The sequence below is a fragment of the Chaetodon auriga genome, chromosome 19, assembly GCF_051107435.1.
Source record: "Chaetodon auriga isolate fChaAug3 chromosome 19, fChaAug3.hap1, whole genome shotgun sequence".
NCBI lineage: Eukaryota > Metazoa > Chordata > Actinopteri > Chaetodontiformes > Chaetodontidae > Chaetodon > Chaetodon auriga.
In genome coordinates this window covers 15,436,737-15,448,963 of record NC_135092.1, presented here as the reverse complement: position 1 = coordinate 15,448,963, position 12,227 = coordinate 15,436,737, and the positions used below count along the sequence as shown (strand labels likewise).

General features: G+C 41.4%; 1 protein-coding gene across 2 annotated transcripts; it reads right to left on the bottom strand.

Moving 5' to 3' along the window:
- Positions 1-1,600: 1,600 nt before the first annotated feature.
- Positions 1,601-6,044, bottom strand: tmem250 (transmembrane protein 250). Of its 2 annotated transcripts, none has more exons than XM_076758983.1 (2): positions 5,825-6,044; positions 1,601-5,565 (listed from the first exon to the last, which is right to left on the bottom strand). In XM_076758983.1, exon 2 carries the CDS (start codon positions 5,354-5,356, stop codon positions 4,937-4,939), a length of 420 nt encoding a protein of 139 aa, XP_076615098.1. In that variant the 5' UTR covers positions 5,357-5,565; positions 5,825-6,044; the 3' UTR covers positions 1,601-4,936. The 2 variants fall into 2 exon arrangements, with proteins under 2 accessions (XP_076615098.1, XP_076615099.1); XM_076758984.1 differs by having other exon boundaries at positions 4,169-5,565; positions 5,853-6,020.
- Between the last annotated feature and the right edge of the window lie 6,183 nt (positions 6,045-12,227).

The window sequence follows — 12,227 nt, the reverse complement described above, 5'->3', positions numbered from 1 at the left end:
TACAGAGCACCTTTTAGGGTGTTCAAAGACACTTTACATAAGGTAAAATAGTCAAAAATACATTAAAATATACTTTATAACACATAACATTAAAAACAGTTCTGAAAAGATGAGTTTGGGGCGAGAGTTCCTGAGGGAGGGGGCCGCTTTGGAGAAGGCTCTATCACCCCAGGTCCAGGTCTTGGTCCTCAGTGGTGGAGACAGGAGGTCGTTGCAGGAGTCGATCCTGGATGTGATGAAGTCATGGATCAAAGTGAGGGCAGGAGACAAGAGGAGTGATGGGCGGAGGTGAGCTGTGTTTTTTAGGTGGAAAAAGGCGGTTCTGGTTTGATTGATGTGGTCTTGTAAGCGGTCCAGCTTAAGCTACATCATGCTTATGATATTTTATCTTGTCATATTATTTATTACTTCATTAATGTATTTAGTTCTTCCCTTCCTCTGCTTAAATATTATTACTACATCTAACATTGCGGTGTATCACTTCATATATTATGTCTTATTTGTGTGTGAAAGTGCTTGTATGTGACACCCAGTTTCCTTCAAACTTTGCACCATGTTGAGAAACCACTCCATTAGTCATGTGATATTTCCATTTAAGCTTACAGGGGGTGGATGACATTTAGTTTACAGTGCTCTTATTGTGCCGCTTGATATTTAAGCGATATTTACCACTATGATGTTCCTATAGAGACTATCATGTGTCTGCGGTACTCAGTGGTGAGTTTATAATGATCTCATTGTACTTAGGTCAATGCCATTAGTACAGTTACATTCTCATTAAGGAAATTAAAGACGCTTTGTTATGGCTCATTATTCAGCTAAAGCAGTAAAAGTGCAACTGTAGCCTAATAAAATGACCTCGTGGTAGTGACAACACAGTATGTCAAATTTTATAATCAAAGTAACGCAATGGGATGAATGCAATTGATATTCCTTGACGGATGTTTCTAATGAATTGGGATTTGACATGTGCTCGGTTTTCAAACGTTACGCGCCGATTAATAATAGATCATCCTGTACTCTATATTCTTTGTAAATGTGGCGTTCAAGATCTGAACCGGAAGAGGCCGGTTAATGGATGAAACAGGATGAAAAAAAAAAAAAAAAAAAGGCAAGTCATTCAAACTAAGCAGACAACTTCAGCTTTTCAAACAAAAAGAAGAAATGAAAATGAGCCACCATGACTTAATCATCGAGCCTGTACCTATTGCACTATATTGACATCACAAGACAGTCCATGTTCTCTCGTTCTCCTCTGGTGCAAGCGGGGCCAGCTCAGAGTACAAGGCATATGATGTGTTGATCCTCGGAACAAAAGCTTATTGTTGCCCCCTGATTATCCATTTACAGCCTGAGGCCATACCAGTCTCAAGCATGTCTGCATCAGGCCACCAGCCACTGTGTCGAAAGTTCATATCTAAAGATGGACTCCTGGTAGTTTCCAGCCTCTTTTTGCTCTGTTTCCTGCACTGGTGGATGATAAACACGGAAGTCTCAGCTGATGCTTGTACATGCAGGAGTCTAATCCTTACAGTTATACCAAGTTAAGTGTGAAAAGCTCATTTTATACTATACCAAGCTGTAAAAATACAAGTAAAAGTGCATTTAAAAAGTAATTTATTAAAAGTATGTGAGTATAACCTGGAAAATGTATTGAAAAGTATTTAAAGTCCTTATCACTCAGGCCTTAATATAAAAGCAGGATTGTACTGTTGTAGTTGGTTGACTAATTTTGAACAATTTTGGTCTCGGACTGCACCTAATGATTATTTTCATGATGCATTAATCTGCTGATTATTTTCACCATTAATTGATTTTTTGGTTTGTGGAAATTCTGAAGATATTGAGAAACGTTTTTACAGTTAAACAGAACCCGAACTGACAACTTCACAGTGCTTGTTTTGTCCAAACCTCAAATTCTAAAAGTTGAGAGGCTGGGGCCATGAAATGATCATCAAAATAGTTACCAATTCATTTCCTCTTTATCGATTATTTCAGCATAACATATGATGGTAAGATAGTACTGTGAATAAAGCTGTCAGATAACTTCAGTGGAGTAAAAAGCACAGTCTTTTCCTCAGCAACATAGTAGAAAGTGGCAAGAATGAAGCACAAGCGCCAAAAAATGCGTACTTTAGCACAGGAGTTGAGTAAATGTAGTTATTTTCCACCTCTGGCCCTCATTAGATCCTGTAAGCATACTTCATGCCCTGTGAAAATGAAGCTATATAAGGTGATTGGGACACAGCCATTTCCATTGTTATGCTTGGCAGAAACACTGAGGTCTAGTTGTGGCAGGCGTTCGCATGCTGGAGGAAGCCAAACAGAGAAGTCTGTCAGAGCAGCTCTCGACTGATGGAACACTTGACCCAAAGACGTTCTCAATTTGAACTGTCACACACTCTTATGACACAGCCCGAGGCATGCCATCATGGGTGTTACACAACATGGTGAGCACTTTCAATCAGGCGGTGCGTTTTAAAGCGGAAACATTTCATCAACAGAAAATTGATTTAATAACTTTACAAAAAAAAAAAAAAAAAATAAAGGTTGTTTGTCACGTATACAGTTTGTCAGTTTCTCCTATTCTGGCCCACAAAAGCACATCACACACACACTGTTGACAACTTGTTTTTGGTGACTTTACCCACCATAAGTTACTATATATCAGCTTCACGTCTGTGGGACATGTGCAGTGCTTAACAAATGTATTAGACCACCTGTCGTAAAAACGAGAAAACATATATATTTTAGAAACCTTTCAAAAACTTGTTTAAAACTAAAAATGTTATCGTTATTTATTTGGCAAATAACAAACTGAAACGACTAAATAGTCCTTTTACACACATAATAACCAAAAAGCTTAATATTTTGTATGGCCTCCTTTGGCCTTCATAACAGCTTGCATTCTTGCTGGCATTGTTTTTATGTACTTTTCGACAGTCTCTTTTGTTATTGAGTTCCAAATAGTTTCTAGCTGTTCCCACAGACTTGCTTTAGATGAAACTTTTGTGCGATCAATCTTTGAATCTACTAAATCCCAAATTTGCTCAATAGGATTCAGATCCGGACTTTGCCTTGGCGAGTCCATCAGTTCCAGTGCTCCAGATTCCTTTCTCTTGGTCAAACAGTCTCCGCACAGCTTTGAAGTATGCTTGGGGTCATTGTCTTGTCGGTATATGAACCCATGGCCAATCAGATTCAGTCCAGAAGGGACTCGATGATGCACTAAGATGTTGTGGTAGACGGTCTTGTTCATGATGCCGTCCATTTTCACTAATTCGCCCACGCTGTTGCCACAAATGGAACCCCATACCATAATGGGATCTCCACCGTGTTTCACTGAGGGTGCAATGCATCTGGCATCAAAACGTTCTCCAGCTTTTCTGCTGACATAAACACGACGATGCTGACCGAAGAGTTCAAACTCGGACTCGTCCGTCCAGAGTACCTTCTTCCAGACATCAGCAGTCCAGTGTTTGTGCTCCCTGGCAAATCTGAGGCGTTTCTGGATGTTTGCAGGCCTCAATAATGGCTTCTCAGCAGCTATTCTTCCCTTTAAGCCTTGTTCCGACAGTCGTCTACTTATGGTCACTCTGGAGACTGTCTCAGACTCTGATCTAGGAGCATTCATCTCTGCCTGAAGATCAGCAGTGGTCTTCCTTCTGTCTCTAGTACTTAAAATCTTGAGGTGTCTGACATCTGCTTCAGTAAACTTTGGTTTCCCGCCTCTTCCTTGGCACATTTTGTAAGTACCAGTCTTGGCAATTGACTCCAAAGCATACTTGACCACACTGTGAGAACACTTTATGTCTTTCCCTATTTGTCTCAGAGACCATCCAGCATCATGAAGTGCTTTAATGCGGACTCTTTCATTTTCAGCGAGCTCTCGACGTTTTACCATTTTGAACAGGAATGAGGAATTTCAAACTGAATTCAACCTTTTGATACCCAAATTAGAGCCGGCTCACTGGGTTTGTCTGAGAAGTCAGAAATTAATCAAGCATAACATTGGAATTTCCCCTCGCGGGACAAATAAAAGAATATTGAATTGAGCATTCAACCACTAAAACTTTTTTTTCTGTTCAGGAATGCAAGTAAATAACTATAATTTGACATATTAATCGAGAAATAATAATGTGCTTTACTATTTTTTCTGTTGTTTTTTGTAAATCAGTAACTTTGAAAAATTCATGAATAACAATTATATTTTAGCATTAAAAATATCATTTCGGTTAAAGAGCTTCTACATATTGGTGTATTAACCATTACAGAAACATAACAAATGATTTGGGTAATTACCAATGCTGTTAATTTAGGTCAGCTGTGGCATAAAGCTTACTTTGGGTGGTGGTCTAATGAATTTGTTAAGCACTATATGCTTACATGATACTATGTTTACACAGGACATTATTGAAATAATCTCAACCTCATGGTACACTTCTGCGTTTGAAGCCCAACTCATGTTTTGGCACAAATGACTGTCTTGCATCACACAGCCACGATGCACATCAGTCATGTGTTCAGTCACTTTTCCATGCAACTTTAACATTAACATTTTCCATTGTTGTAACCAAATGAGTTTCTAGTCCAGATGCCCTTCAAAATGTATGAAAACAGTTTACAAACGGAGAGTCCGGATGACTCAAAACTGGACTCTCGTGCGCGGACTCATGCATCATTTTTAATATTCAGGAACCAGGTGCTTCTGTACGAGATATACGGGACCAACAATTTTAAAAGATTTTACACACACATGTGATTCTTATTGGCTTCTATCATATCTGAAACTAACCCAATAAGATTTGCGAGATGACGTCAAAAGGGTCTGCTGGACCAGAGCCGAGAGCGATACAGATCGCAGTGCACAGCCCTGAAGTTACAGTGTGAAGCATCCACGTCACACACTACCCTTCCCACGGCGCTCACATCGCAGCTACATGTCCACGAACACCATGAAGCACCAGCCGAGCCCCCCCACCAGAAACATGGTGATCTGCATGCTGTAGATGATCAGGTCATTCAGCACCCCGAAGTCCAGGCGCCTGTGCCCTAACAGCAGCAGGATGACAGACAGCTTGTACTGCAGCCGCAGGAGTACGCGCACGCTGACGTACTGCAGGAAGAAGAGAGCAGAGAGCGCCACCCAGAGCAGGGAGGTCAGCAGACTGCAGCCAAAGTACAGGAGGAAACGGAGGAAGCTGTACATGCAGCGTGAGCGCAGGTACAGGTCAAAGTTATTGTACTTGGTGCGCACTAGCTTGGAAGCGTGCGTCGACCCACAGGCCGAGTGCATGCAGGTGGTGTGGGGGCCATGGAAGCTGCGCACCCGCCGTGGGATGGGGATCACAGGCATGGGTGGGCTACTGGAGCCCAGCACGGTGCACAGGGGTTGCAGGTGGAGTCCTCTGCCAGCGCTGCTCCTGGGGAGGCAGTAAGCGTCATTTGGTTGTGGAGCAATGAGTGGCTCTTGCAGGAGCCAAGGTACGAGACGTGGCAGCTGGCAGGGTCTGTCTGCTGTGAACTCCAGACGGCAAGGTTTTCTGCTTCCAATGCAACGACGTCCTGTGAGGAAATGACACCGTTACTGTATGTTTGTTGAGACATTTTCAAAAATGCACTGGTGCAAGCCCAGTGTAATGAATGCAGGCCTGTGCACACAGATTCTTAAGATGAAAGCAGCAGGTAGAGATTCATTTAAAGAGACGGGTTTTAGCCTATGGCTGAGCATAACATCTTACAGTATCCGACCCAGAAACGACCCTTCATGCAAATTCTGGGTTTAAAGAAGTAAGTGATCGTGCAGAACCAATGGTGCTCTTACTGCAACACTACGACGTCTTCCTCCTCACCAAAAAAGCTGGTGTTTGACTCTCAGACCACCGGAGCATTGTATCACAGTCTAAACAGTTGGCTGTAACATAAACACACGGGATTTGTTTTCTTTTTCTGCCCCCACGACGCTGTGTTTCACAGCGGCGGAGAACAGGCAGCGAGCCGGCGCTTGTACGTCCTGTCGCAAAATATACGAGTCATCCTGCTGTGACGACAGCTGCCGAGTTAAAGGGGAAGTGCCTCCCAAGAAAGGATGCTCGCCTTGGGTTTCAGCTTAAAATACTTACTGTTCTGCCAACATTATGCACGGATTATATGTTGCATGTGTGGGTGTGTGCAGTTTGGCCGCAGTACGTTGGGAAATGAAAGTCAGATGATGTGAGATTCCGTCCTGGTTCAAAACTGCATTGGGAAAATGAGTGATTTAAGGTCAGTTCACAACTAGTTAATGTACAGACCCATTTCCAGTCGTCTATAACATCATCATGTTTGTAGTGTGCTGTGAGGACCCCAAATCTCTAAAAATTCAACTTTTATTTTTGCTTTGTGACGATGCATTTTCCAGCAAACCCAAGAGGGGTTTTAAGTAGTTTATTTAGCCTAAGAAATAGGAGAATTAATAACCAAAATCACCAAAATTTGGCTGAATATGGTTTTACTGGACACAAAGGGTATAAAAAATGTAATCTGAAAAGTAACTAAAGCTGTGAGACAAATGTAGTAGTAAAACTTCAAACATTTCACTCTGAAATGTCGTGGAGTATAAAATATCACAAAGTGGAAATACTTAAAATGAAGTACAAGTGCCTCAAAATTGTACTTAACTACAGTACTTAGTTACATGTTACTTACAGCTGTTGCAATGTGAGAGAAATGTGACCAGAATTATGCAAAATTCAGGCACTAAAACATCACAAAAATCATACAGAAACCAGTTTACAGCCTCACATTTCTGATTAACATCACATTATTTTTCAATCAGCATTTCTGCCATCACCAAGATACACATGCAACATGGATGTGAGAGTGCTGGGAAACGTTTATTTCCACACATATATCACACATCATCATCACCACCACCACCAAAGGCCACGTGTACATTTCTATTCATGTGTCTGTAAACCTCACACAAGGTTGCACAGTACACTCACATGCACATGCTCAGAAGTGTGTGAGCCACATAAACGTGCTGCAGCCTCTCACTCTGTAGCCTATAACAGGTAACCTTCATTGGGCCGATTTATGGGTCGGCCGAGTGATTACATCTCGGCTATCTGTCAGCAAGCCAGATGGCAGCAGGTGACGATAAATCATAATAAATACAGGCTTTACTAAAAGAAGAGTTTATTACAGTTGTTAATAGTGCACTGGATGACTTTACTGGGAATTTAAAGGTGTATTATGCAAAATTAGAAAAACAAACCTTATAATATTTAATCAAACATGCATAAAGCTGTCACTGATGCTGAATATATTAATCTGTGTACTTTGCTTTCACATTATGATTGAGTTTGGTAATGGGATCCATAGCATAATAATTTGAGTGGCAGCCAAAGTCTAAGTCAGCCCCGGCCATATGCATTAAAATGGCTGCATTTGTTAAAATTAAAAGTATTTCCTTTCTCCACAACGTGGTGTTCACTGCCCACTACTTAGCTAAGCAAATCTGAATGCTTCAAATTGATTATCAAACATTTCTGAGGTTTCTGAGGTTCTTAAAAATGTCCAGTATTATTTAATGAAAAAAGCTTCTATACCGTCATACTTCACACTTCAGGCTGCCACAGTGGTCTGGACTGAATGAATCTGTGCAGGAGATACCTTTTCTATTGAATCCAGCTTCACAAATCGTCACTTCATCATATCTCATCTGCTCTCATTCAAGCATATGAAGTTTCATACCTGCCAACATCAAACTTATGGTAAAAAGCATGTGTTGCCTTAAAATCCAGTTACCACCAGCCATCATTGTTCGGTGCGTTGTTGATGGTATTGTTAGATGATTTACCCAGAGGGCTTATGTTTCTGAAGTATTCCCTATGAAGGTGATGTGATAAAGACTTTTTGAAAGCCAGGGTCAAGCCAGCGCATGTGTGGCATTCATTTGAAGAGCTGCTTTCAGCGCTCTCTTTCATGCGCCCATGTAATCTCGTTGCTCCTGTGCCAACTTGATCTTTGGCTTATCTGTGCCATTACTGTGACAAGCAACCTTTTTAACCACGGTGCTGAAGTTTGAGGCTTCATAAAGAAGAGAAGGCTCCACATTTTCAACACGAATAGATAATGTTACATCAGAATATTTGACACAGAGGGCCTGGACTTCATACAGCCAACAATAGTTCAGTTGTAGCCGCACAAATCAAATCCCTGGACTATGAATCACAGAGTTATCATACCCATTTGGCTTTAACTTGGTTAACACACTTCCTTTCAGCTGGAATCTTTCTTCTATCTTTGCTCTGAATTGGATTTTTGTATCTTAGAACCTCTTTGGGACCAGAACCTGCTGTACAAGTTGTTGCACTTCTTTGACAGTAAACTTTGCTGCCTATCTTCCTCTGCAACTCCCTCGAGAGGTGTTCTTATAATGGGTTTCACTACAGCATTTTCTAGTTAGAAGATTAATGGTGGCCATTTAGAAAAAAAAAAAAAAACCCTTGAAGGTTATCCTTGCTTGTCAGGTAGTGAAGAACTAGATTCCTCTCTCAGGGATAAGTGATGCGGCACAGTTGAAGAGGACGCAGGTAGATCAAAGATAAAGGACAAAGCACCGGAATGATCGACATGTGAGTTCATGTGTCTGTCGGCCAAGTGCTTTGCAAACATGAGCATTCAACGTATGCGGATATGGATTTATTTTATCGGTTGAGGATAAATCTTTTTTAAAATACAAACTTCTTCAACCGACCGTTGGCCAATGCAGATCAGCTGTTCTTTTTCTAATGAGTCTTGATCAAATGAGTTCACCTGTTTACAAGGCTCAGCGATCAGTCAGAACAAAACAACGTCTGCATTTAGCTGTTTTGGTGTTTCACAATGGGAGATCTGATATAATCTGCTCACAGCAAAACGGGTGAAGCTTTTCCATTGAATCTTACATGTCAAACAGTGCATACTATCTGCAGAGACACATCTTTCATATTTGTTTGTGGTGTCTAAAACATTTCATGGTATTTTCATGTATTCATGGGAAACAGTTGAGAGAAACTATGTCGGCCTGGAAGACGAGCACACCAGGGAAAACATTTAGATTTTCCACCACTTGAGGGAGCCGTTTGTTCAGGTTTCTCTGCTGTTAATAACAGCGCTTTCCAATCCAGTGCTTGTGGGGAACAGCATTCAAGGGCACGGCCCCAAGCTGTCTTATATAGGCGTATTTGAACAAAATCCAACTCCTGCATTATTGCCGTTTTTGATAAATGGACACGTACAGCAGTATTACGGCTGCAAATGCCACTAAACAGTGCCAAGTTGAGATGCTGCCTTTCCCCCCACATCTGGTTAATAACTGCATCCAAGCTGAGGAAGCTCCTCTGTCTTGTACCATTATCAAGAAAAACGATGTCAATAAAGTGGATGCTGGTGATTTAGGCACCCGAGTGCCCCTGTAAAGGATGTATACTGGTTCTAATCATGCATTATGGCAATATTATCGACTCATATTTTTCTCTTCCAAAAAATGAAGACCTGTGAAGTGTTGCCTCATCTGTTTGGTCAGGGAAAGTACATTTTGTGTGGGTTTAAGTTTATTTCCAAGTTTGAAAGTAACTGAAGAATGGTGCTTTAAAACTGTTATTTCGCCAAGGCTAATTCGTCACTGACAAACTGCAGAAGGCCAAATCTACTCTGTACCTGTAGCCTTGTGGAGTGGCAGTTGCAATCCACAGCTATCCACCCTTCACCCCCTCAAACCTTTGCCAATGCATTACCATCATAACCCAAGGAGTGTCTGGAGTAAGCGAGATTAAAGGGGCAACATGTTAAAATCCTCTTTGACTCCTCCAAATACACTTGGGCTAAATCAATTAATTCATTAACTAAGTAGAGGTCACAGCCGATAGTTGAGCTAAGACAAATTAAATCAATTAGATGAGCTAATAAGATGAGGGAGACTTTAATTAGTGAAAGTTTAATCAAAGCCATGTTTGGGCTGTGCTGTGTTATGTGAAGCAGCTCAATAGATCTCCTACAGAAAGATCCATTAAGCCTGTCAGACGAAACTCGGGCCACATATTTGAAAATATATGCGTGTTTACCATGTTCCATTTTAGTAATAGCAGTTTCTGTCCACTTTTATCTGTTTCTAAGAGATGTAATGCATGTGTTTGCCAATCTGTCCCTTGGGCTGAGCATGTTTTTCTGTTGAGCAACCAAATTATTCATGGAAAACTTTTGAAAAAAGTAAAATAAATAAAATTAAAAGATGAGAGAAGGGCCTAACACTGATCCACTTCCAGGACAGTTAGGTTGCAGAAGATGCCAAGCCTTGGAGAGCGAATTAAGTACCCAATTAAACTAATTAAAATAAAACATGATGCAGGCAGTCGGGTCAGACAGTTGCTTCCAAGTTTCTTTGCTATATAAAGTTGAATTATTAAGGAAATAGCCCTGAGTCTTTTCAAACACTTTCAATCTCCTTCAGTGTTTTTTCATCTCTTGAGCATGTGTGTCTGTTAAGTGCACACATCTGTGTGTGTTTCATAATCCTGTCAAGCCATCTGTTGTCATTAAAACCTGCTCCTGTTGCACCATAGATCTCAAGTCCTCATCTGCCCAGATGTTACTTTGAACTGTCTCAAAGTTTTGCCGGTTGTTTTGCACAAACCTCAGCAATGCTGAACAGCTTGGTCCAATATCTTAAGTTCAAATGTGTCCACAGTGGTTTGTGTGTTACTTTGGGAGGACTCGCATGAAGGGGAAATGCTTAAAGTTGGAATATAAGAGTGTTATTAAACGTTTTCATTTGAATGCACACCTATGAATTGACAACAATTCTTGAATAAGGCATATTAAAGCTCACAGGCCTCACTGATGCAGATGTTTCCTTTTTGGTCTGTCTCGTCTGTCTTCCACACCCCCCCTCCGTCCCCTGCCACATGTGGCTGGATTGGGCCTGACTGGTGTTAATCCTTGGCATAAGGGGGCTAGGCTGGATTATCAACTGATGTGGAAACATCTGTATGGTCGGATGTGAGGGCTGTGAATGTTGGACCTAGAAATGGAGGAGGGGGTGTTTGGAGTGTAACCTATGGGAGCACACTGAGGTGCCAGGAGTGGTGAGGCTGCTCTAAGGTGGAGCGTGGCTGGAGACGAGAAGGATAGTGAGTCAGAATGTGGCATTTCCTTTGTTCCTTGGCTGCACTGAAACAAAAAAAGCATGCTTCAAAGAAGTCTTTGTGAATGCGTGTGCATGAAGATCATCATCAGATCATGTGTGTCCCCCTCTCAACTTGTCATTTTAGCAATGACAGAAGCAGAACTATGAGAAAAAAACAGCATTGAAGGTTTAACATACCTGTATGAAGTGTTGCATCTTTCAATCATTAAGGAAATGAAAAGTCTTGGCTTTTTTAGGCTTAACTTGACCGTCAGTTTGCTGGCATACGCAAAGAAATCTGTCTCTCTTCTTGCTCATCATGAGCCTCAATAAGACCAAAGTATGGGTTTTGTGTTTTGCATATTTTGCATACAGACTCATTTCTATCTGCATAGAGCCATTAATATGCAGGGATGATTTAGAGGGCAGGGGAGACTGGGGGATTAGGTCTGCTTCAGTCCTCACTGGGGGGAGTTTGAGGAAGGAGGAGGTTTGCATCAACAAGCCCTGATTTACGTTGGTGAACAGATGGTGGAGAAATTGCTCTGTTTGGAAAAGATGTGCAATTTATTTCAGTTGATACTGACGAGAGGGAGAGAGAGAGAGGGAGAATTGATTGTTGCACAGAAAGAGAGCTGAGATGAAGTTACTCTCGAACCGGCAGGGTGAACTTAACTCTCTTTGTATGTTAAGAAAACAGGTGAACTTTCTAGATGAACATAAACCATGATTGATGACAAGGACGTGGCAGTTTGTTTTTCTTCTTCTTTAGAAATGAGCCGCATTATTGTGAAGTAAATGGCAAAAACAGTTAGACCGCTGTCACGTGTAACAGGCAGCTGTGCTGCTGCAGCTCTGCCGGAACCTTCCACCGCCAAAGCACTGCAGACCTTTTACTGTCAGTCCAGACCATGAGGAGTTGACTTAGTCACTGAAGTTAGCAGCCAACCATCATCCTTCATGTTTATGTTCTCAAGTATTTTTGTTGGCAAAGCAGCTGTAAACATTAAAAGACTAGAAGAGAAGAAGATCAGCAATGTGGTTAGACAAAGTAGTGCAGGTATATTACAGCTTG

What these genes read in the sequence shown, in the direction of transcription:
- tmem250 (XM_076758983.1), bottom strand. Translation starts at nt 5,356, where the DNA reads ATGCCTGTGATCCCCATCCCACGGCGGGTGCGCAGCTTCCATGGCCCC.